Below are 26555 nucleotides of genomic sequence, written 5' to 3'. Positions count from 1 at the left end.
GCACCAAAGTACAGTTTAACCATATTAATCTTTAAACTGTGCTTATATTAACAGTACACAAAGTATACCATCTATTACCTTGGACAAAGTTGTTGCCCATTTTGAATTAGAAAAATATTTAAAAAATCATAAACCCTTAAAGCATGAAGTAAAAAGGGCCTGCGTCTAGCTTATTACTTTATAAGTGAATGGTTCTTTGGTCAGGACACAATCTTGTCAGTGCAACTTTAAGGAATACATTCCTTACACTTACTGAATTAAACAGAATAATGCATGGGAGGAAAGACACAAGATTCAGCAAAACAAAGGCTTAAATAAAATCTCTGGCCATAAGAAACCAGCCTGCTTTTAATACTGTTAATGCTTATTGTTCCGTTGAGTATTCTGTTGCTCCACAGGATGGAAAAAGCAAACAAATCACAAAACCAAACATTAGAATATATTTTTTTTTTTAATTTTTATAAATAACTTATCTGTTACAAAGGCAGTTTACCCAGCTAAATCACAAAACCATCAACTCAAGATATCCAAATTAGGTTTTATTAATAAACAGGTAAAAACTGATTTGTCAATCTTCACATAGAACTGCAGATGAAGCTGAAAAACAAGGCCTCATTTTATAAACAAAATGCATTGAATGCAAGTGCTTCGGGTCTACTGCCTAATTACCTGGGATTGGCATTTTCTTCCCACATAAAAAAAATGCAAAGCCTTCAAAACAAAGGCCTCTGTGCATTCACATAGATCACTTGTAAAACTCCTAAAAAAGTGTCCACTGGCAAATGTTTACAGTGGGTGACAGTCTACTTTGCCTCCTGCTACATTGTTAGCACTCCCTCCAGCCTCACGCTAAGTGCTGCTACATAATTCTTTGCGTGCCGTCTTTCATGCATACTGTACTGGAATTCCATTTTCTTGATCTCGGTTACATACATCCCCGATCATGTGAATATTTTCCTTAAAAAAATAGATCATCAAAATAAAGAGATGCTTGAGGTTGCTTCAGTGTTCAAGTCTGTTTGATTTCTCTTTTCCAGCCTTTATTTCAGTTGTCCTAAATATTGCTATCCTTGTTTTCTATAAATATGAGACTTCACCACAAAGTCAGGTTTAGAAACCGGCTGCCAAAACAGGAAAGCATTTAAAGTCCTTGAACAAAGCTGTACGATGCTGCTGCTGTTGATTTTGGCACTGTATGTACTTCCCCAATGAATCTCTCTTCAGGAGTCTGCAAGATACCCAGCAGATGAAGCAAGCTTAAATCGGATGCTGATCTGTTGGTGGGTTGAAAGTTTCTTAGTATAAAGTTTCCTCACACCAGACAAAATGCTACCTTGTGTCACCCACCGTAAAACTCAGTGTACAGAGTGAACTATATGCATAACTCTTCCAACTTTTCCTGCATTTTTACCACGCTGCATCTGCAGGTCTTCACAGATCATCAGCATTTACAAGAGCAATGTACAGAATGAGCAGAGGAAAGCTATTTTGTGCATAGTTTCTTATTAATGCTCTTATTTTAAGGCATTGCTTCTCTCAGATAAAAGCTTAAAAAAAGGGACATGATCGTGCTTAATCACTTAAAGGGAAAAAAGAAAGTTAACAAAAAGACTATTACACTATACATACAGAAGTACAAGAAAATAATAAAGGTGAAGAAAAGAAATCACTTAAAGCAGGCTCTAGAGCTATGTACAGTAGGAAAAGCTTTGGGGTATTTCACTGTGTGTATTGTACAGACAACGCATGCAGTTTTTCCTTTTCATCTTTAGATGTGATTGTACTGATTTCTGGCTTCACAGAGATGTTTTCAGGGAAGACAAGGCGAAGAGTACCACTGATTTGTGAAGTTCTTCCCTTTATCGAAGGCACTATGTGGCAGCAAACAGTTTAAATAGTTAAACCTTGTTCCTTTCCGATCTCCTCTGTGCATGTAGTGTTTCACTGAAAGCTCTGAAAACAAAAACGCTAGCACCCTATTCCTTTGCCCTGTCAAAATTCAGTAGTGACATCGGGGCAGAGAAGAGGATGGGCAACACCCAAGCACTGAACATGGTGTGTGTTACTGGGGTACTGGTAATACTGTACATTGTTTAGGCAGCTGGCAACCGAGTCTTTCAGCAGATTACCTTTCAGCCGATCAATTTCAACTGCCTGTGACACAACACTGAGGTATTACTAGCTCTGTGGGCTGACATTTAACATTAGCAAAATACCATCTCGTCACACCTTCAATTTTACAAAGTCCTACGCATAAACGCTTTTTTTGCCCCCCAATGACTGGATAGTTCCTTGTACGTTTGCTATGGTTTTACAAAAGGTAACAGGCCTGTTGGCTCAGAAATGCCTGGGCATTTCACACTGTTCACAGCGATTTAAGGCCGGATGATTTAAAAAAGTACAGGCAGTACAACTCCACTGAGCTCCCTCATCTTCATCTGTGTCTGGAACAGTCTTTGGTGTTTTCACAATGGACCTCTGATCTGTGACATGAAAGAGATAAGATAAGCAGTTACTAACCAAGAACAGCATGGAAAGAATTTTGAGATGATTTTTTTTTTTTTTCACTAACTGAGAACTATCTTGTTCCTCTGAGAACAGCACAGTTATTACAAGTGACAGAGGCAGCTTTTTACCACCCCCTTGACTACAGCTTGACTGTAAGTCAGCCAAATGGCACAAGGTGAAACTATAAAAAGCAAGTTTCCCATCCCTTCACTCTGCTTTCTTCCCTTGTGGTCTCAGTTCAAAGCTGTTGCATGAAAAGGAGATAAAATTTAGAAATTAATCGGCACAGGAAACATGCACAAGATTTAGAAGTCAGGCCTATGGAGCAGCCTAAAATTCATTATGACAAGAAATAAGTGCTCTGTAACCTTTTGACATAGTTAACATTTTGACCCTAGAATGAGTGTCAGCAGTTCTTCCTCAAACCAGACAAGCAGTCAGATACACTAAAGAAAAATCAATGCCTAGCTCTGTCATGCTATAGAGCAATCCTCCCAAGTATACAAGTGCATCTTTTTGTATGATGTGTTAGACAACAACCTTCAACTATTTTAAAAGAGGGAAGATGAAAAGAGATGAAAAAGATGAAAAGATGGTTCCCAGTTCAGGCAACTGCAGCAAAGTCTTTTAGCCAACTACTCCAACTGGAGAACATCTCATTAGCAACGACCTGACAGCGACAGCTTAAGGAATTACAATGCTACTGATCACAACTGCAAAAAGAATTATCTTTCATTCTTTTCTGAACAGTGGTAATTCTGGTTTAAGTCACAGCCTACATCACAGTTGAATCGAAACTTAAAATAAAATGAACTGAAAATTAAAGTTAATGAAGGACTAAGATACAGTAGTGATACTTTTTAAGAAAGAAAGAAAGAGAAAGAAAGAAAGAAAGAAAGGATAAGAGGGACTTCAGAGGTTTATAAACCAGTCAGGGTTAACTGGTTTATAAACCAGTCAAGATAGGTTGTACCACATTATTAAACACTTAAATTTGTGAGTTCCTAGAATATGAGTCAAAGCAAATGTTAACAACTAGTCACAGAAAATTAAAGTTAATTTTCTTCTTTGATAAACTAGATTTTGTTTACTGTAAAGGGAACTACATAACTGACAGAACTTCTGATAAATTCTTCATGGTTCAGCTGTAAAATGTGTCTAATAGGACTGCGTATGAATTTAACTTTAGTCAGTATTTTCACTAATAGCTTGGATAACGAAGGATAAAAAAATGGGGATCAAGTGCACCCTCAGCAAGTCTGCAGATGACACCAAGCTGAGTGGTGCGGTTGACATGCCAGAGGGATGGGATGCCATCCAGAGGGACCTGGACAAGCTGGAGAAGTGGGCCCATGTGAACCTCATGAGGTTCAACAAGGCCAAGTGCAAGGTCCTGCACCTGGGTCGGGGCAACCCCTGGTATCAATACAGGCTGGGGGATGAAGGGATTGAGAGCAGCCCTGATGAGAAGGACTTGGGGGTGCTGGTGGGTGAAAAGCTGGACATGAGCCAGCAATGTGCGCTCGCAGCCCAGAAGGCCAATCACATCCTGGGCTGCATCCAAAGAAGCGTGGCCAGCAGGTCGAGGGAGGTGATTCTGCCCCTCTACTCTGCTCTGGTGAGACCCCACCTGGAGTCCTGCGTCCAGCTCTGGAGCTCTCAGCATAAAGACACGGACCTGTTGGAGCGGGTCCAGAGGAGGGTCACGAAAATGATCAGGGGGATGGAACAGCTCTCCTCTGAAGAAAGGCTGAGAGAGTTGGGGTTGTTCAGCCTGGAGAAGAGAAGGCTTCGGGGAGACCTTCTTGCAGCCTCTCAGTACTGAAAGGGGGCTTGTATAAAAGATGGGGGCAAACTTCTTAGCAGGGCCTGTTGCGACAGGACAAGGGGGAATGGCTTTAAACTAAAGGGGAGTAGATTTAGATTTGATATAAGGAAGAAATTTTTTGTGCTGGGGGTGGTGAAACACTGGCACAGGTTGCCCAGAGAGGTGGTGGATGCCCCATCCCTGGAAACATTCAAGGTCAGGTTGGCCGGAGCTCTGAGCAACCTGATCTAGTTGAAGATGTCCCTGCTCATTGCAGGGGGGTTGGACTAGATGACCTTTAGAGGTCCCTTCCAACCCAAACTATTCTATGATTCTGTGATTTACTTAAACTACCTCCCAACGTATTATCCATCTTTAAACGTACCCCTCCTAATATACTTCTCTTTCCTGAATGTATGAATAGAGAGGAAACAAGAGCAAACAGAAGCATATTTACTGCCAATACAAATAAAATGCAAGGTTTGTACGCTTTTGAAGTAACATATTTCATTATCAACATTTGAACTAGGTTCATAGAATAGAACTTGTTATTAGATGCAAACCAGACATTAGTATTAAATCCAAATTTTACCAGTACAATACCTTTGGGTTTTGGTGGCACCGGACCAAGAAATCCAATATTATCGTAAAAATTATGGATAGCGCTGGGATTAAAATGTGGTCCTAAAAATAAAAGAAACAAGGAAAGGGCAGCAGTTTTAAAAATAAACTTGGGTAGGAAAGCACATCAGGTTTTTTTGGCAGTAATTCTGAAACAGTACTATTATTCACTTATCGCCTTTTATATCAAGGTGTCAATACAGACCTGAGTGAGATATTAGTGATGTCAACAATACACTTGAAGAAACTTATTGCCCAAACTATGCAATATAAAGTCAGAAACAGAATCCAGCAGACCAAACTCCTTAAATATATTTTTTCTGCCACACTTAAATATTTAACAGCATTTTATTAGTAAATTTTACCTGAGACTTTTTCTAAATTGTAACTATACTGAAAGAGATACGCTATCTACTATGCAGTATATTATATACGCTTAGATTTAATACTTAAAGGAACTCCTAGCTCCAATTTACTGTAACAAACAGATATAAAAATCACATGCAATGTGAATATTCTATTTAAGGTCAAGTTTTTAGTGCAGCATTACATTCAGTACATCTGTCTACTTTCTCTTTATCTGCAGGTACATTGTCTCAAGGAGAACTTCCATGGCTCATGACTGAACTGATCTAACAGCTCGCTGCTGCTGAAAGTGGAAAGCATTAGCCCCTTCCCTCTCACTGTCTCAGTTCTCCCTTCCCATGCCTCTCCCTCACATCAGCTGTAGCAACCTTCTCCAGCAATGCAACATTTTTTGCTTGGCTAGCGAGCAGAATCAGTTCTGCAAAGGGTCCAAAAAGCTAATACAGAGCCAGAGCACTGTCAGTGGCAAGAGAGGGAACCAGGAAGAGGGAGGGACCTCTTGTTGGCAGCTCTTGAATTGGCTCAGCTGTCTCAATTTCACCCTCATGACCAAAAGCTGTGTCCCTGCAGACAAGGAAAGTGGAAGGAGGAGAGCACACTGGAAGTTACAACTGTACTTTGTATTTGCTAACTTGAGAGGCTGAATCCAAGACAGAAGAAGTGGAAGACAAGAGAGAGATGGGCACATATGTATGGCTGAATCATTTAGAAAACAACTTCTCCCTCTTCCTTGATACTCAAATAACCAGACTTTTCCCCCCCAGCATTTATTAAATAAATGGCATCACAAGTTTCTCTCTTCTGAGCCAAGTAAGAGATAGGAATGACGGTGGGATTAGGAAAATCATAAAGCCAACAAAAACAACAGGCTTAGAAGACAATTACTTCCATGGTTTCACTCAAACTAATGTGATGATTTTGCACATAGTGTGTATACCCATCATTTATAACACAGACGCTTTTGATACATGCAGACAGTGAAAGAAGAAAGGAAAAAAACCCAACATTTACAGTTGCTGATGTACTAAGACATACTGTACCTCTTGCTTGAAAAAGATCAATCTCTTTGGTTAGGCAATCTATGTCTATCTGCAGCTGTCTGTTACAACTTCTTAACTGTTGCATTTCTTCCAGCTGAAAAAATAAATCTGCCTGTTAGACTAAAATTTTCCCATTTTATTATCAGTTATCATTCACGCATAGGTAGACAGCATTTAGTTATTTCAGAAGTGAAAATAAAAGAATCTTCCCTTATAATGGCCTTTCTTTTAATCCAAGCATAATCTTACAAAAAGCTTTCAGACCCACTGAATTCTTCTCCCTCATCAGACTTCAGAGCTGACTGAACAACTCCAGATTGTGGTCAGGACACAGCCAATGGTCCACCAGATCAATGGCTGATCTTCTGGCACTGAAAAGTGGTGCATTAATCAGTTTCTTTGAGACTGGTATATTCATGAAGACCAAAAAATACATTGTGTGGAAAGCAGTATGAGTATTAAGTTGTAGTCTGAAACCTTAGGTGATCATGCCTTTAAGAACATCTGGAAGGACTACCAGGTCAAACCTTTTGTGACTGCCTTTAAAAGCAACACTTCACAAAGCAATTAGTGTACTGAAAGGTTGCGGTTAAATAAAGCATATTTAGCCTTTACTCTAAACTACACTGTTTACCAGTTTAATTCTAGCTATACTGCCTGTTACTAGTATACTGTCAATATACGAGCAACTGTTCCTTTAATTTATTGTGACAGACCACACTTGTGGTTGAGGTTTATAGCCTACAGACATTTCAACTTACTGATGGAATTTGGGAAACAGAATTCGATCTTTTCAGGCGCCTTCGTGTTAGATTATTCTCCATTTCATTGACCTCTGATTTTAGTTTATCCAACTTTTTCTTTTGAATCTCAAGTTCTCGTTGAAGTCGCTCCATCCTGGCCTTCTGGTGTACCAGTAAAGCTGCAATACATAAAGTCCCATTTTATCTACTTTATTATCCTTCACACGGCAACATCAGATAAAGATGAAAGTTAGTATTCTTTTCGGAAAATACAGATGAAAACATTGTTACAGATTGCTTTGCCATTCTCACAAGAAGATCTCTGCCATAAGACAGAAAGTGTTGTATTTTTGAAAACAGCACAAATCAATTACAGACAACAAGCAAATACAATGAAAGTCATACAACGAAACAGATGAGCATGCAAAATTTAGTTGTAATCTGTAAAAATATTTTTCAAGAACCCCACCAATCTACAAAAATAACTACCAGAAACCAACAACAAACGTCTCCTTGCACTGTAGTCAGCCCAACCATTGTAAAACAGGTAGTATGAAGAGGATTTCAGAGAGACGGCTGCAATACAGAGCACTATATATGCTAGGTAAGCATCAAGATTGATTTTTATTGCTATTTGGATTGGAACATAATCCAGTGTTCTTGTCATAGCAGGACACACCAAATGAAACTAAACTAGAAAGTACTATGAGCAATACCGCTGGCAAACATCAGTTATATTTATCACAGAGGCTGGATTGTATGCCATTTTATCCCTAAGCTATGGTGCAGAACCATTAGCTCAGCTTCTAATTTCTAACACTGCTTACTATTTGTAAAGAAAACGCCATGAGGAGATCTAATTTAGAAATGATGAAGTTAGCATTTAAACCACAGCTTTTTAAAGCTATAAAGAACATAAGTAGCAGAAGACGCAATCAAAGTCAAACAATTTAAGGAGTTTATTTCATTAAAGATAGGTATACTATTAAACATAACCACATGAGCAGATAACACTGCTCAAAGCAATAATCACCTTCTATAAAAATGAAAAAGTATTTTCATTAAATAACCCCAACAATCATTTCAACTTCTGCACTGCCATTCATTCATCCATTAAATTACTAATTCATATAAACTGGGATCAGTCTCACAGACTACGGATACTTTTATAGCACTGTGGAAATTATAAAAAAGTAGCAATAACAAGGTATTTTAAAAAGACTGAATTTGCCTCACAAAGTGTTTAAGCAAAACTCTGGCTGGAACATGATGTTTAATTCACCACAATTTCTTCAGGTACCAAAAAAGTAGAAACACTCAAATCTGGTTAGGTTTCCTGAGTAGTAGCAGAGGAAAAAATAGCACATCAAAAAGATGCAACCCTCCACCTCTTCGGCAAGCAGAACTGCCCTCTGCTGCAATTGCTGCCTGTTCATTCATTCACACATCATACTTTGTCTTCCAGAGGTTCTTCAAAAGAAGGAACCATGCCAAACTACTTTTGTACAGTGTTACAGAACTGCATGGCCTTACTGAGATTCAGCCTAGGCTTTTGAGTCACATGTGTTCAAAAGATACTGAAAGGACAAAGCTGCTTGAGTTTCTGCTTGGTTTTGTTCAATTTAGAGATGTTAGCATAAATAGGCACACCTTTATTTGGGGTAGCCACTAGTCACGCTATAGTTAAAGTTGCAGCTGTGCTCATACGTAAAATAAAAGTGTAGTAACAAATCCCAAGATAAAGATTTTTTTTTTGAAGACTTGGAATCATCAGGTAAGTAGTCTCAAAAGACAGCCTCCCCTCTTGAAAAGCCTTTTAGAAACAGTTGAAGAAACTTTTTCCCATTTACGAACTTCAGGAGTTGTAAGTGTAGCTGCAACTACAAAGAAAGGAAATCAAAGACTACTTTGCCTCTACTCTTTCAGGGAGAGTACAAGCCCTTTTTCCTTCCACACTTCATTTCCATTTTTAGAAATTCTCTTCTATTTTCATTGCCTTAGTATTACTGCTGAGGCAACTCCTTGAAGCCCAGGTGATCGGTACTTGACCTGCAGCAACACAGCTATGCTCTACTGACCAGACTCAGAACTCTTCAGACCTGTCAAACTATGGATGCAGGCTGCTGGTGAGTAGCCAGTACACTGGACATGGTAAATGAGGAAGAGTGCTACCAGAGTATCTCCAGGACACATGAGCAAGACTGCATCTCTGGAGGACTTTGCCCTGCACCCTTATCTTTTTTTTTTTTAATCTACTCTTGTATAGGGAAAAACCCCACAACTTCTCATTTCAATGTTCTCCCACTTCTGTGGTTTAGAAATTAAGCTGTCGTTATGGAATTGCACAGGGAGCGGAAGGCACTGATGGATGCCCACAGCACTATTACATGCTCTTCATTTTCACATCACTTTCCAGACATGATCCAATTTACTTTCCTAGCAGCTTTGTGGCTACTCTACCATTTTACAATTTCAAATCTCAACAGATTTTTAACCATTAACTTTTTAACGAGTGTGTTTGAGTTATGGTAAAGTTATGGTAGAAGAATCACTTGATATTGCTATACTAAACTTCTACTATTAAAAATAACTTGGATAAGGGACTGGCAAGACATTGGTTTAAGTGGTGGCTTTCACATAGGATTTGTTAATGTTGCTTAAATACCAATTTGGCACCTGTAGAAAAAAAATGAGGTGGGGAAGACAATCTCCCCCCATATCCCACTGCGGTATTTATGAATGGAAAACAGCAATTTAAGTATTCAGCTCCCTCTAGTGTTGATCAGAGCAACTGAAAATGTTACAAAAAAACTGCAGCGCATCTCTGAACCTAACACATTCAGCTACTAGATCTAGTTTACGCTGCCCGCAAGGAGACATTTAATGGTCTTTTTGATAATCCTGTGCTTCTTGCAGGAAGGGGATTCCATCTATGCAGGCAACACAGACACACCCAAGTTTACTCTACATAGACTAACCTGGAGTACAAGCCAGAAAGCCTCAGGCTTGCATTTGTGTATTCAAGCATCCTTACAAAGAAGCTACTTACTGTAATCATCCTAGCAAAAGAAGTACAAAGATTGCTTCCTTGACTCGTCATTGTTGTACCACAACCAGAATAGATTACATGTTCAACTTTTTAATTATGTGCAAACAGGGTACTGCGCACAATCAACTTCTGCATGTTCACATTCAGCAGATTGGCAAGAACAGTACACTTCCATGCTCTGACAGATGCCACTGTTCCCCTTGACGTTCAAGGCACACATTTTCCACAAAAAGGCTGTAAATCATTATAATTGCAGCGAGCATGAAAGTCTGGAGGACAAAAGTTCACTTTTCCTTTCCCAGAGACCTACTCAAACAGGTACTGAATATACTTGTAAGTTTGAAAATGTACGCATAATTGTTTTCTCAAAGCCTCTGTGAATCTGAATTTTAAACAACTACTGCTTTAGAGTGTCTTTTGTTATTATAAGTGTTTCTAAGAAAAAAGCTAATCTAGGAACACAGTGATTTCACCCTATTCTGCAGACCTATGAATTTCTGAAATGTCTTAATTTGCCAAATATGGAGGAAAGGGGAATTCTGGCAATGCAATTACTCTGTGGCAGTAGGTTCGTGAAATTCTCAGGACACACTGATGTTTGTGCACATTTTCAAAATCTGTATTTGAAGCTGCACAAAATCCAGTCATTTAATATGCATTTAATATGCAATTTCAACAGTTCACACTGATTTTGTTTGGGGTTTTTTTTGTTGTCCCTTTCCAATACTCTTTTCACTTTATTTTTTAAAAAGAGCATCACTCAAGAGTGGGGCTTGATACACAGAGCCAAATATAAGGCTGGGTTTTTTCTTAAATCACATGATGTAATGGGCTTAAGGCCCCTTGGAGCATGGGGCACAGCTGCATCTCATTCAAGTCTTATTTTAAACATCTACAAGGACTGGTTAGGATTTTAAGAAATTTGTTTCCTGCAGCTTTTTTTCTTTTTGAAAATTTTAAAAAGCTCAAGAAACCAAAGCAAGAACTGTGCAAAGTGTCAAGTTACTAAACTAGTTTATCAATTAACATATTTACATTAAACACAGTGGCAAGAATTACTAAGTAAACGTACATCCACATACATACCTATAGTTGGTACCAATTATTAACTCTAACTATGCATACCATCCCCTCCCCACGTTAACAAAAATAATGTGAAAAAGTCAGTCAAAAGCAATGTAGTATTGAACTAAGGGACTTAAGCTCCCTAATATGAAAACATCAACCTAAAGATTTTACTACACAATTTTGTATTTTCTTGATAGGATGCCTGCCTATTATACAGATGGAAAGCTATACACAGAATGAGCAACTATTAAGTAATTGTTTAGCCTCACTATTCAACATGTGACTGCATGCACAGTGAGTGTACAACACAAAAACATTTCTGAGTACAGTTTTCCGTTTCTAACAGGATTTCATTTTTTTCATCCAGAAGACATTTTATACTAAAGTAAATTAAATATTGAAATCTCAGGTAATTACTTCATATTAATGAAACTAATTATATTATACATCGAAATCTCTGCTAACTAACGGGAACTGATACTCCTGGACACACATGGAACCGATACTAAATAGATTAGCATAAAAATGCATCCTCTTTTGGCTGTCCTTTTGGACATGCACCTAGTACTACTTTTCTCACAGCATTATTAATTCTTACTGACTTCAGTAGTGGATGAGTGCTCTCAACATTTCCACAAGCAAGTCCGCAGTATCTCAAACTGGAATCCCGGAAAGCGAGAAGTAATTAGCAACCACTTCTGAAAAGTCTGGAGACAGTGAGTTTCTTAGCATCACAAAGTCAGTGGCAGGGATATAACCTAGCATTCCAGGGTAACTACGCTGATTTTCATCTAAGCAGTACCCTACTCCTTTTCACATCATATAACCTCCAGTTCTGGCAGCAAATAAGACCGATATCTGTGGCAGCCTTCTACTACCCACTGCGACTTACTTGGGAGGAAAAACAGAAGTCTAATCATAGAAAGAGACCAGAGTGCCTACATACACTGTAACTGAAGTAAAGCTTCTCAGGTGGCAGGCAGCAGCGCTTGCAGATAGGTCCAACACACCTTCTATTCTCCTGGGTTGGACCATGCATATGAATGTATTTCACTGGAACAAAGTAAAGGAAATCTCCTTTGACACCAAAGCAACTCCACCTTCCACATTCCTTCTACCCCAAGCCAGTTTCAGTTCTCCCTGCCAAGATAAGGAGCATTCTGGGCAGAAATGGAAAAGCTGATGAAAACACATTTTTCTCTAATCATGGCCAGAGAAACTACTCATCTGTTCTGGCTAAAATTAAAATGAGACAAACACCTAGCATGGAAGGCTTTTTTTGCACAGTCTGGCTAAGTTATAAGCAGCTTAGAACATTGCCTCACAACAGAAAGCATCAAGTAACTCAAATTCCTTTTAGTATGTAACAGAAAAAAACCCCACCTCTAAGTAAAAGATACAAGTTTAAAAGCAGTAATTAGGACTTCCAGATATCAAGATGATACAAGTAAGTCTATCACACACTTCTCAACTTCCCAAATATTAAATTAACAAAAAATTAAAAATACTGCACTTGTTGCAGCAGAAATGGAGCAACACATGCCAGAAATCCCAAACACTTCTGAATGTAAAGAACTTCAGAAGCATGAGTGTCTTTTATATGAACTAGCGAAGGATACAGAAGGATGGTGTTTCTCTAAGGTCCCTAAAGCTGCACCAGCCCACACCATGCATCTACACTTCACCTAAAAACTGCATCTATGTCTTGGCTTCAGGAACAACTGGGCTCCACAGCAGGTATAAGCCAGTCAATGCTTTTGAACTCTGGGCTGCATAGCAGAAAGAGGCATCGCAAGCTTGCCTCAGCTCGATAAACTGGATGCTGATACCCAGCAGCCTGTAGAGATTGTGCAGGAAGTCAGGCTACAGTAGCCATCACTACCAGGGGTACAAGAGATGAAGAGCTAGACCTGGTAGAAGTCAGTCCCATCAGAAAGGAAGAACAGGAGAAAGGGACACCCTTCCCTAACAAGTACCTAAAATGCAGAATGCTTGCGAAGCAAGTTTGTGATCTGGAAGAGTATTTAGAGCCTAAGGACAAGATTTCAATTGCTTAATTTCTAGGTATCTAAAGACTTCTAGGATTAAAACAACAGCCAAGTCTCCCTTCAGAGTAAGGAAAGGGAATACCACTTCTGGATGGCAATTTGTTCTGCTTATCTACAGATGAATCGTTTTCCTCTGTACATTGATTGTAAAAGACAGTCTAGGATGATTAGTTTTTTTGTTTTGACACCTAACCTTTAGATACTTCAGTTAGGATAGATTATTCTCTCAAAGATTCTCTCAAATTCTCTCAAAGAATTACATCCAGAAGTAGTGCACAAGCTATAATCAGTTTTTGATTTACTTCATTACTATAGTACTCCAGATGCAGACCTGGCTTCCAGTATCCTCATCACTGTACTTACTTACACAAAACAAAATGGCTAAATTAATCTGAAGAACGTTTAGAGTGGTCGTGGAACAAGCCAGTATTTTGAACGCTGAATTGTTTGCTAAGTCCAAAGAGGACCAATGAGGTCAAAGAGAAATTACTTTTTTTTTTTATATCTTAATACAAAAAGTCCACAGGAGGGTTAATAAACCATCAAATTGGTAATAAAAACATGCAAAAACATGAAAACAGAAGAAAGATTAACAGGTTGGTTTGCCATATCACATATTTTAAGTTTGACCCTCCTGTTACTATTGATCCTTTAAAATAGCTTTCTTTGGTGTGGTGTTTCTTCTCACATTTCATAATATAACAGAAGTAAGTATCAAGACTAAGCATTTTATTGTCAGGCACACATTAGGAAACACAGAGGCCAACACTTCAAATTGCTTTTGAAGTCTGCTTTTCTTGCTTCTGAAATAACACTCGCAGAAAGAAAAAAAATGGGAACATTATCCAATGGAAACAGTATCTCAACTGATTCAGAAATCTGCCAGTAGACTTGTAACTTTAAATCATTAGGACAAATTGAACAAGCTTAGATGTTTCTTTGAGAACAACATAAAAATGAAGATGCTATGACTCCATTTCATTAAACAGATAACATATCTACTTAAGACAGACGAAAGAATTATCTCCAAGTATTCAGTTACATGTCTTCACCATAAAAAGAAAGCTATGATTTGCTTATAAAGCTTCATTTATTTAGGAAATGCTCACGAATGCTAAAGTTGAAGATACTGTATTAACATCACAAAGGTTATCAACTGCTTCCTGTTCTGTAATCTACATGCTGAATTGACAACCTGGTTGAAATCTCTACTATTTATATTAAGAATATTACCTTGCGTGTAGGCAGCATCATCAGATCCCATACTCAATTTCCGTGCATCACTGATCCTATCCACATGTGCTAAAACAGGGTCAGTAAGATGCTGGATACCCTCTGGTTCAACATAGTGATCAGGAAGGTTTAGAAGGTTTGTAGGTTCAAAGGTTGGGGACACTACCCCTGGGGAAACTGCAGGGGGCTTATTTGGAGAAACTGTAATTTTAAAAGTATATTTTGTGTTAGGCTGCGTAACAACCACTCGAGGAGAGGTTGCAGTGGTGCTGTTGCCCACTGCTCGACTCTTGGGTGGATGGTGATGAATAAATGCAGGACCCATGCTTACTTGACCAGACATATTCCTAGAAGTGGTAGATACTCCAGGATTTGTCGATATGAAAAGCGTGGGCTGGTTCCGCACAACTTGATCATCTCCTGTTGTGGCATTTGCTGAAATGTAGACCTTGGGCTGAGCGCGCGTGATCACTTCATCAGTATTTGGAGGACTGGCCGATATGTAAACAGTGGGCTGACTTCTACTTAATGTCTGGCTGTTGAGGGAAGAGGGAGTAGTGGACGTGCGAGGGCCAGTTGAACGCAACTTAGAAGAACTGTTTCTTTGTGGTGGTTCAAGTTTGATTTCAATTTGGTTTTTGCGGGGTCCTGTGGATATATTCTGAATGTTGTATTGGCTATGAGCAGAGGATTGTGAGCCACCAGATGAATGAATCATAGGTGCTTGTGGAGTAGTAGGAGAACTGATAGGCATATAGACATGAGAAGTCTGGTGGCCTTGCTGGTTTGGCTGCGTTGAGTGTTGCGATGAGGTATGTGGCGTAGTACTGGATGTAGGAAGAGTAGTCCAGGGACTTGGCTGCAAAGGCTGGTAGACTTGCTGAGGGTGCATGGGATTGAACTGAGATGCCCAGCCTGGCTGCTGCTGTGTCTGTCGAGCGGTACCACTAGGAGCTGTGATGTAAGGCCTAATATAGATAGAATTTCCCTGTGGACTGTTAAGTACAGGAGGAGGTACACCATGTATGTGCAAAGACGTAGGGGTATTGCGACCAGGCTGAATATTTGGGGCTAAAGTTACCATAATGGGGTTGAATCTGGGTGTTTGTTGAGACAAGTTAGAGACTCCTTTGCTGCCTAGGTGAAATCCAAGATGCTGCCCTGGATTAGAAGTACTAACTGTATTAGCCATCCCAAAGACATTAAATCCTTGTGGAACCTGCGCAGGTGCTGTCTGTGGTTCCTTCTGACTGGTTTGAAGGTGTCCATCACTAACGCTGTGAGCTAGAGTCCTACTTCCATTCATTCTACTTCCTTCTCTTCCATGGTGATACACATTCTGTGACTGCAAATCCAAATTCAGAGATGTCATATGATTTCGTAGTCCAGGAATCGCAGAATCATCCGAAAAACCTAGGTCTCCTTCACCGTAGAGATACTTTGTGCTCTCCTGAGAGAGAACTGCACAACAGGCATCCAAATTATTGTTATTCTATAAGAGACAGATAAAAGTTTGACGTTACTGATAAAATACTGTCACAATTCAATATATATGCATCCAATCATCACTGAAAAATTAACAATGTAGCATCAAACAAAGCTTTAGGTGGTTGGCTAGCATAGCTGCTACACATGCACAAGGTGCTTGCATGTGAAGCTTACTATTTTGAGAACAGCGACTCAGTCACTGGCACCAAGGGCAGAGGTCTGCATTGCTGCTGAAGCAATGACAGGGAGATCTTGGACCTTGACAAGCTAACACCATACAGTATAATACACCTTGGATGACTGCTTTTGCTATTCCTTCTCAATTTCAGAACAATCTTCAGCAATGACCAAGTCTCTGGCTTGAGGGGGAGAATGACAGAAGGAATGGATTCAGGGCACCTGCATATTACTGGTTAATAACTTAAAAACAAAAATCAAAACACATTTATTTTAAATGTTTTCCCAAACACTTCAATACCAGTTATGCATTACCTCCTGCCGAAAATGGAAAGTTAATCTTAGGCAGGGAAGAAACATGCCGATCCAAGGAGTTGTACATGACTTCAGAAGAAATAAAAATTCAGTTTATACAAATACAGCAGGATTACTCTTTTGCAAGATGAAACTATCAATGGAAAACCCAGGGGACATTTGTATTTTCATTTTAAACCACTGCTTGCAAAGCTTTTAAATACTTACATTTGTACAAAGTTACTTTATAAAACCTGTACTAGGATGACTTAGAACAAAACTCACAACCTAGCTAATTTGCTTTTTAAGAACATTTCAGAAGCAGACTGCTAATCCCTCTTCTCTTTTTCCATGTTTAGTAGTATTGTACTCAGATCTTCCCTATTTAGTTTCCTACATAAGGATTTTTAGAAAAGAGTGAACATGCATCAGTGGCATAATTTCTTAATATTGTGCTCTGCACCTATCACTTTTCTTGCAGAACTCCCTCCCTCATCCCCAAGAAATAAAGGCTAATACTTTCTGCCAGAAGAGCACCTGTTGAGGCCCAGATGTTATTAAAACTAAATAGGTGTCAAATTCATCCAGCACACAGAAACAGTTACTAGAACAAATGCATATGATCAAGGAAAAAAATGGCATATGCCAAGTAGTAACATTATCAGTTAAAGAATAACACAAGCAAGATAAATTGATCCATGCTACATGCTTTGTATCAAGTTATTTTTGTTAAACTAGCAGACAGTAGTTGTCATCCTTCAACCAGGATGGATGAGAGGTCAGAGTGTTGTGCAGACATAGCAAGACTGTGTCTACCTTACAGATTTACAAAGAGAAAAAAAGAAAAAAGGACGGACATAACAGAAGTGGGAGAGGGACGACAAAGCTAAACTCCACCCACAAAACCAAAACTATGTATTCATACAGGCCAGATGCAGTTCTGAATTCTTAAAAAAAAAAAAAAGTCCCACAAAAAAAAAAAAACCCAGCCACAAAACCTTTAAAATAACAGTATTCCCTAAAGGCTATCTAACTAGCCAGCTGTATATAAGGATTGTTGCAGAAAAGTCTTGAGAGATATGAAAATGGGTCAAATTGATGGTATGCACACCGACTCTAGTTTGGAATAAGCACCAGAGGACAAAGTAACCAAATGAAGTTAGTAGTGAAGAAAGGAATCACACACGGACAGAACAGTGGGTAAGAAAAGATAAGAACAATAGCCTTATATTTGTTGCAAAGGAGAAGAGGGAGCCAGAAAAGGGAAAAAGAGAGGATGCCACAGAAAAACAAGCTAGAAAGATCTTAAAGGCAGAGTTTGCATGAACCTAAGTGAATTAAAATCATTAACAGAAAGGCCAAAAATACCAAACCAAAAAGGAACAGGCCAAGCTTGCAAGGCCCTTACATTCAGCTTGAATGCATTTCTTTGGACAATTTTTTTTCTTTTTAAGACTGCATCCAATCAATTCCAAAATTTCAGTGACGTCAATGAGCAAATTGGAGAACTCAAAGGGGAAACGGGGGCACATGGAACCCCTGGCATCTTCTGGCTGGCAGAGGCAGAGTTTCAACCGCTTCTAGCTCTTTATAGATCAGAGAACCGGTTGATGGCAGAACTGAGCATATTCCAGCAAAACAATACCCCTCATCTTAGCTCTGCCCATGTCCCAATTGAGTTTAAAATGTTGGCACCCTGAAAGAGAAAGAAAAAAAAAGAAAGAATAAGAATGTTGGAGGGAAACGAGGAAGCAAGGAGAGGACAGACTTGAGGAGCAGGTAGTTATAGAATGCTCCAGACACAAAAAAGAACAAAAGGGGACAATGTCCAGACTGGGAACGCTGCAGTGACTCCTTTAAATGAGAAGGGGAAAGCTGTATGCAGGAGGCTTGTTGGGAAGAATGGAGGGATGCAAAATTTTTCAGGAACATTCAGTGCTGTCAGCCCAAGAAAGCAATAAAACTTTTTACCCCCTAGATTTACACCCTAGGTTTAAATTTCATCCTATTGTATTTTTGGTGGTCCTCTGTTTTTGGTATACTAGATATTGTTTAGGTATTTCAACACTGGGCTATTCACCTCAAGACATCTGCATACTCCATTTATCCTTAAGTTTTTTATTATAAGCACATAACGCTATGAACTTTCCTTTAAAAACAAGCTGAAAGTGTTTGGCTAAAAAAAAAAATCAAAGAGGAGGACTGAAGTATCTATATAGTTTTCCTGCTTTTCTTGTTATAAAAGCCTCTTGTCAATATCATTATAAACTGCGTAACTGCTTAAACTCTTTCAGGTTCTCTCCTGGGATATCCTTTCCCTTCCTGGCTTAAAAACACCCTCCCCCTGGCACGACGCTTGCACCTCAGATACTGTGGGGGCAAGGCAAACGCACCATTTTTTATACCCAATAACATCCTTCTCTGACCTAAACCACAGTTACTGCATTTATTGGAAATTCCTTCCACTATGCTCAACTGCAAGAAGGCAGAACTCAGGATTCAGACAACATTCCAGTAGTATTGCAAACACATGCAAAAGTACTCTCAAATTCTGCTTTCCAATCCTTACCACCAGCCCAAGTACTAAATTTGTTGGTTTAAAGCGGTCATGTTAGGCTTCTTTAACAACAAAGAGACCACAACCCCAAAAAAGCCCACTATCTCAGAGGAGTAGCACAGCTAGAAGTTAACTGATTCAGAGAAACCAGAGCTCATGAAATCTTAAAGAGCCACCAACATGACAGGATTTTGTTGGCAAGTCTTAGAAGCTCTCAGTTAACAACAAAAAAGGTAGCTTTCTAGTGTAACAATACTGCACATACGGAACGTTAATTACCCTACAGAATTTTTGAAAAATCCTCTTATGAAAGCTGACCTAAAACACTCCCTCAAAATCTAAAGCCTTCTCCCGTATCTCCATCAAAGTATGGGATGTACAGTGTCTTTTCTTCAGAGTTATAAGGCTCCTTTTTGTAAAAAAAATTAATCCACTGAATTCAATGTTATGAAGACTGCTAAGTCTCTCAAGAGCCAAGCACTAGATTTTAATTTATCAAGAATTACATTCAAAAGGTGATTACTGATGCATTCACTCTGTCAAGTCCATTGACCTTGCTCAACAAGCAGTTCTCATGTTTGAAGAACAAAACTGTACTTGTAGTATAAGAATTAGATTAGTCCTACAGAGAACTAATATAAAAATGGCAGTGTACAATCCTGAGAACAATACAGGCAATTTATAGTCTGGTTCAGTTTCCTCTTCAGCTAAATAATTAGAGGGAAAGGGTTGGGGAAAGCACGAAACCTCACGAGCCCCAAGCAGAATTTTGCCCTCTTGCAAATCAAAAACAATTCTCTCAAAGAACTGCAGTTTTCACAGCTTCTTACTCTAGTATGAATGGAGAGTCACGATAAAGTCTTGAAGATACGAATATTAAATTGGCACAATCACACTTCTACTCCCAACAGTACAAACACTGTTTGTATGCATGTGTGTGTAACTACATATACATATGTAAGTATACACATATGTATTTTATAAATAAAAATACATATAAAAAGCAAGACAAACAATTATGATATAAAGAATGTTGAATCATAACCACAGATGTCCTAGCCATAGTCCAGAGGCAGCTAGCTTCTGGGATCTCACGACCCATCTTTTTTCCAATCTGGTTGTGTATACTGTTGATCAGTATGAATATTCAGACAATCCTCTTATTATCCAGAGTACTCAAAGGTTGAATACCTTAGATAATGAAAAGAATCCAATCAGTATGGATGCTTTGGGATCACTGGAAAATGCAAAGCAAACATGTTTAAGCAACACAGTTAAGTAAGTCTATCAGCATTTGTTAACTCTAGGCATTCAGGTGTCCCTGTGTCGGGCTTTGGATGAGCATAGTAATCTGCTGAAGTAACTAATATGATGTTATAGAGCAGAAGTTGATATAAAATATGGGCATATAAGTATTCTGATAGTGGTGGTATAGAAAACAGATAGCTGGAGGTAGAAATTGATGATATGGCAGTCCATAGCCTTAGCATTATCTGCAGTACAAGAGAAAAATGCTTTGTTGCTTCCAAGCCCAGAAGAAATCCATAGATTAGCAGCATGGACTCCAAAGCCACAACAAAACAAAGCCCATCTGGCAGCCAAAGCCCTGGGCAGAAGCACACCAGTGCACCACACCCACTCAGGCCTAACACTGTGGACATGAGGCTACAACCACCTAGTCCTGCCTGATTCAGGCTGACTCAGAGAACTTGGGTGTGCCTGCATTACACTCCCAGGCCCCCTGCTGCAGAAGGTATGTAAGGCCACCAGCACTGGCTCTGCAGGCCAAGGGAGCTGGGAGTGGAAAGCAGTGGGGCCAACCTGCGTGCAGTCAAGGGCCCACTAATTACCTTGAAGCCTGATGGTGACCAGGTAGCAAAGTTGCTTCTGGACCTGCCCTGACCCTCAAAGAAAGAAAGAAAAAAAAAAATCAAACCCCAAAAAACCCAACCCCCAAAAAACCAACCCCCTGCATTTTTGTAGCACTACCTTAAATTGTCCCTGCTGGACTCAAGTTGGCTTTGCATTCCTCCTTTTGCCAGTTAGTTTTGGCTCTTGAGATGGCCAAAAGGCACTAGCATACTGATTGGCGAGACAGTAGTCTCCATGCACACACTGATTTATAGGCTGGTTTTCCTTGGGCCATCCCTGATTAGACATGGAAAAAGAGAAGCCAATTTAACACTTAGCTTGCTATGCAACATAAAGAAATTGGTTGTGTATATTTGTCTCACTCAAAAAGGAAAGTAGAAAGAAAGAAATCTTTCAAAGGAGACACCCATACATAACGCTTAAAATAAGCAACACTGCTTACTTGTACAGTCATTAACAGAACACTGACCTGTAACATGCATCTGGATACAACACCTTCAGGTACCTCAGGAAACTTTTGTCGCAGGTCATGTAAAACCTGAATATCAATTTGCTGGCTTCCTTGGGCCATTCGTATATTGCCTGGTCAGGATTGTTTTTCAACAGGCAGTTTTAGGCCTTAGTAAAGGGAGTACTCATCTCTTCTGTCCCAGCATTTTCTGGAAGAGGAAGGAAAGCCTTAAGACACTGAAAGCAGGCACTTTTGATGTAACAAAAACCAATGAAAAACCACCCCAAAAAGCAAAAACCACACACAAAAACCCCATTCCAATTATGAAAGGTAAGTCTGTATTTTATGTCAATGTTTTCCCATGCGACATCTTTGGCTAACTAATTGTCCTTCATACGGTCATAACCTTGGAAATTGCCCATTTATAGACACATCTCCTGACCAGTTTCCTTCTATCTTGGTTTTTATATTTACATTATGAAATATATTAAGAATAAAAAAAATTATCAAAGTATTAAAATTCATGTTTTTAACAGCATTTTAACTTATTTAAAACACAAGTAAACACAAAGAAGTCCACATCAAAAATAGGAAGACAGTGTTCAGTCAGCTTTTGAGTGTACCCACATGGTTACCTTTACCATCACTGTTACTGTTTAATATCAGGACATTGTGGCTAGAAGTTCAGTGTTTCTAAGTTTCAGGATTTACTAGCAATAGTCTACTTGTTTTTCACCCAACATACTTAAAAAAATATTCTGAGATTATGGCTACAAGGAAATAACCCTATAACAACTCAGGTTGCTTCAGCTAATTCTGTTTTTCCTTTGAAGGAAATTATGAAGAGTTATGAATAAGATTATATCACAAACACACAATAAACACATTTATACAAATTATCTGTCCTGGCCACATGATATCCACAGGCTTTTACCAAGAAGAATTTCTACCAATTAAATTTGGAAGAATGCACCTATGTGTTAAGTAATGGAATGATATCTTCTTCATATAAACTAATATTACAAATAAATGTGACCATATAGCTTATAAAAAACCCCACAGTAGTCAACTCCAACATTCATTTACCTCTTAAGTTTGTAAATCTTATTCAAACATCTCTATCAATTTATTCACTGTCTCCTCCCCTTCTCTACCTGCTTTTCTTTGCCTCATATTCAACATGCACTATTACCCCGTGTGCTGACTCACGGCAACCTGCAGCAGAGAACTACCTCCAGTACCACGAGGCACCTGTATGTGCTGCTCCCTGGATCCCGTCAGCCTGAGTTCTTTCCCAGCAATCCCACTGGTACACTCACTTTGTAAGTGAGCCTACGTGCTTCTGCTTCTGTACTTCTATGCACTAAAAGGGGACTAGTGGCAAGTTAATTGGAGAGCATTAATCACAATTTTCTAGTGCATTAACACCACTTGTGATTCAAATGTAATGTAGTTCAATGCTACAACTTCTCTTGAGACTGAAAAGATGGAGAAAAACCTGCAAAGAATTCATGGGAAAGCCCAAAGCACATCATTTTCAGCAGGGATGAGAAGACAGGTGCAATACTATTCCACGACCACTGAACCACTATATTATATACTAGTCCTGAACCACTCTATTATAAGACTTTTTCAACTCCTATGTCTTCTCTGGTCTGAACTGATACAATTACCAGTCAACTCGTAATTGGCCTGAACCAGAACACCTCCAATAATAGCTGAACGTGATCTGAAAAGCAACACATCAACCAGTTCAACTTTCTGCCAACAATTTAAGAATAACTCTGAAGAAAAGAAAAACAAAACCACCCAAAATACGTTACTCTGGGGACTCCATCTATATGCACTACACATGGGAAAAAAACAATTTCTTAACTAACAAAATAGTGAAGACTGAAAGTCCTAAGAATATTCCAGTAAACATCTGCTCATTATTTTAGTCCCACAAATCCCATCTTCTCTGATATAATCACAATACATACTTAATTAAAAATACTTTCTTTTTTTTTTTCTTTTTTTTTTTTTTTGGTTGGAAGAGACCTCCAAGATCATCGAGTCCAACCGTCAACCCAACACCACCATGCCCACTAAACCATGTCCCTAAGCGCCTCATCTACCCGTCTTTTAAATACCTCCAGGGATGGGGACTCAACCACTTCCCTGGGCAGCCTGGTCCAATGTTTAACTACTCTTTCAGTAAAGAAATTTTTCCTCATGTCCAATCTAAACCTCCCCTGGCGCAACTTGAGGCCATTTCCTCTCGTCCTTTCGCCAGTTACTTGGGAGAAGAGACCAACACCCACCTCACTACAACCTCCTTTCAGGTAGTTGTAGAGAGCGATGAGGTCTCCCCTCAGCCTCCTTTTCTCCAGGCTAAACAACCCCAGCTCCCTCAGCCGCTCCTCATAAGACTTGTTCTCCAGACCCCTCACCAGCCTTGTTGCCCTTCTCTGGACACGCTCCAACATCTCAACATCCTTCTTGTAGTGAGGGGCCCAAAACTGAACACAGTATTCGAGGTGGGGCCTGAATACAAGCAAGAACAGAAGTTTTTGCTAGAATATTCAGAAATGTTTTGATAAAACATAGATCACAATCCTACCCACAGATTTTAGTGTACATAACACAATATTCCACTACTGAAAACAGTACCACAACTTCAAAAAACCTTAACGTATGACAAGTACCAGCCAAGATTGCTAGAACTGGAAACTCAGCTTCTGGTATTCCTTCCCAGAATACACATTCTGTTTATCTGATTATACAAGTTCAGCTTCCCTTCTCTTCATGCACTTTATTAATGGAGCCAGAGCGGCCCAACTCTTCAGGAGCTAGGAAGTCTGGTTCCCTTCAGACATATACGATTTAAAAAAAAACCCCAAACCCAAACAACCCAAAACCAAAGAAACCCACCAAACTATGTGCAAAGAGACAACCAGTATGAAGATCTGTGAAAACAGCAGGCAAGACAGGTTTTTGTGAGACTCCTGCACAAGTAAATTAAAATTAGTGAGCACACATTTAACACTAAGTCACAGTATGATTACAGTTTAATTACACACCTGCACTAACCCTGCACAAATTTACTCTGCATATACCAAGAGCACTATTTCAAAGGCATAGAGAAATATTGAAGACAACTGCTACGTAAGGTGCCCTGTGGCTGCTGCTATCAGTACCCAAGATCACTAAGTTAAAGGTAGCATAGATATGCCTAAATAAGCTGTGGTCATACTTTAGATTGAAGTTTAGACACACTGAAGAGGTCTCAAACTGCAACACTGGACAAGCAGAGGATCAAATATTTTGTTTTGAACAACTCAAGCTATACATCTGAAAACCAACCATGTTCAAAAGCCAACTGAAGCCGCAAACCTTGGGTTACGCAATTGAGAAAAATCACCCTGGCCGGAGAGAAACGCAAGTAAATACCTCATCTGAAACAAAAAGCGGTAATTTATTTTCTACCAGAAAAACTGTCAGGCTTTTACTCTGTTACAGAGAAAAGCTACATTAAACATAACATTAATATCGTTACAATAAGGGATAAGAATTGCAAAAGTTAAAATGAAGTCATGAAACAGCCTTTAAACACAAATTCAAGCACTAGAGAGTTCCTTTCCCCTCCCATGCATTGGCTAGCACAACATTCAGTATGTACATATACCATTAAAACGATGCTAAAGCCTGTTTACATTTACTCACATTTAAAGCAAGCAATTCATAAAGGTTTGGTAACAAAGAATACTGTAGGAGTCCCTGAAGTCTTGGAGCAAATGGCTGTTCACTACGGCAGACCCAAAGGAAGAGTTGACGATCCAGGCAGAGTGCACAAGCTTCAGCCAGGCCAGAGAGCAGGCCCTCCAGCACGTGGCTGCACGCACTCCCCTGAAAGCACCTTTAGCAGCTACCTGCCCTTGGCTTGGATTAACAGTGACTGGAGATCCTGCTCCCAATTGTTTAAAATACACGCCCTCAGACAGAAGATGTGAGCTGGGTCGACACTGCTCTGAAATCTTACATTCTTAAACTCTGAGGAAGTCAACTCCATGGCAGTGGTAGCACAATTTTAAAAATGAATGAATCCGTGCCTCACTAAAAACACACCCCTGGTGTTTCTTCAAATGGTTTAGAATACTAGACAAATCTGAGCAGTGACAAAGCGCTATTGATCCTACACTTTCTTTTAAGCAACTATTAAGAAAAACACTGTTCAGCAGAGAAAAAACCCAACAAATTAAGCAATTAAATAATTCAATTGTTTATCAATGATAACTGTACTGCAATGCTTCTCTAATTAAAATTCAAAACTGGCAAGATCACAGCAAGTCCAGAAAAATACAGGATTCTATTAACAAGAAGAAAACTGGTTTACCTTAGTTCAGTGTCAAATGCTATTTTTCCACCCCTCATATACTGAGTAGCCCATTAAACTCACTGCTAAATAAACAGTTAACCTCCCCTCAATCCTCCTAAGACCTCTTAATTTTTTTCCAATTTCTCTAACCTACATTAAAGTAACCCATACCACAATACACTATATCATTACCAGAACAGTAAATTCTGTACTCTCCAACTCAAATTCCCTGTACAGTACTAAAGTTTGCATTTACCCTTTATATAAATTTCTCTCTTTTGTCTGATATATCAGATTGGCAAAAGAGCATCTTCACAGCTCTTACAGCAAAAACTGCATGGAAAAAAGATTCATGCATCCACTCTTTTCATGAAAAAAAGAGAATAGATTAAAAAAATATTATTTAAAACATTTAAAAGTAGGAGAACATTCCACATAGTCACCCCAGTGCTTCATTTCAATAAAATACTTTGTATTCTAGCTCATTTTTCAGTGTCTGTAGTCTTGATAAAACACACAATGACCACAATTTCCAGTTATTACTCTGAAAACAGCCAAGTATTATATAATTGCCTTAAAATTCAAAGAAGTGCTGCAGAGAAGCTTTTCTGCATCTTCATGAGGCATAAAATGACTTACAGGGCATCATCCAATGTTTGCAAAATCCCATTATTTGTTGGTAGCATGCAATAATTGGGAGTCTGTTTATTTTTATTTTACTACTGTACTTTTAAGTTTCGGTGGCTTAGCACCAAAAAGATGCACGCAGTTAGTGCAGGAAGAGCTAGAATTAACATCTACTCTATCATTTTACTGAAGTTACTACGAAATTTTTGTATGCGTGCATCAAATGTGTCAACAAGGTGGAACGTGATT

At 39.1% G+C, this 26555-nt stretch overlaps 1 protein-coding gene across 2 annotated transcripts; it reads right to left on the bottom strand.

Moving 5' to 3' along the window:
* Positions 1 to 432: 432 nt before the first annotated feature.
* TAB2 (TGF-beta activated kinase 1/MAP3K7 binding protein 2) lies at positions 433 to 21531 on the bottom strand. 2 transcript variants are annotated; one of them, XM_009324123.1, is made up of 6 exons: positions 21341 to 21531; positions 14484 to 15975; positions 7104 to 7264; positions 6343 to 6436; positions 4919 to 4999; positions 433 to 2483 (listed from the first exon to the last, which is right to left on the bottom strand). In XM_009324123.1, the coding sequence occupies exons 1-6, from the start codon at positions 21440 to 21442 to the stop codon at positions 2338 to 2340; spliced, it is 2076 nt and encodes a 691-aa protein (XP_009322398.1). In that variant the 5' UTR covers positions 21443 to 21531; the 3' UTR covers positions 433 to 2337. The 2 variants fall into 2 exon arrangements, with proteins under 2 accessions (XP_009322398.1, XP_009322399.1); XM_009324124.1 differs by lacking the exon at positions 21341 to 21531 and adding an exon at positions 17851 to 18041.
* Between the last annotated feature and the right edge of the window lie 5024 nt (positions 21532 to 26555).

This window comes from Pygoscelis adeliae, unplaced genomic scaffold (assembly GCF_000699105.1).
Source record: "Pygoscelis adeliae isolate BGI_AS28 unplaced genomic scaffold, ASM69910v1 Scaffold105, whole genome shotgun sequence".
NCBI classification, from domain to species: domain Eukaryota; kingdom Metazoa; phylum Chordata; class Aves; order Sphenisciformes; family Spheniscidae; genus Pygoscelis; species Pygoscelis adeliae.
This window is presented reverse-complemented; position numbering and strand designations above follow the sequence as displayed.

What these genes read in the sequence shown, in the direction of transcription:
- TAB2 (XM_009324123.1), bottom strand. Translation starts at nt 21,442, where the DNA reads ATGGCCCAAGGAAGCCAGCAAATTGATATTCAGGTTTTACATGACCTG. An exon ending in TGATGCTGCCTACACGCAAG is followed by an intron (nt 7,265 to 14,483) that starts GTAATATTCTTA and finishes TATGTATTGCAG; the next exon opens with CTTTACTGGTACACCAGAAG. An exon ending in GGTGCCACCAAAACCCAAAG is followed by an intron (nt 2,484 to 4,918) that starts GTATTGTACTGG and finishes TTCATGTCACAG; the next exon opens with ATCAGAGGTCCATTGTGAAA.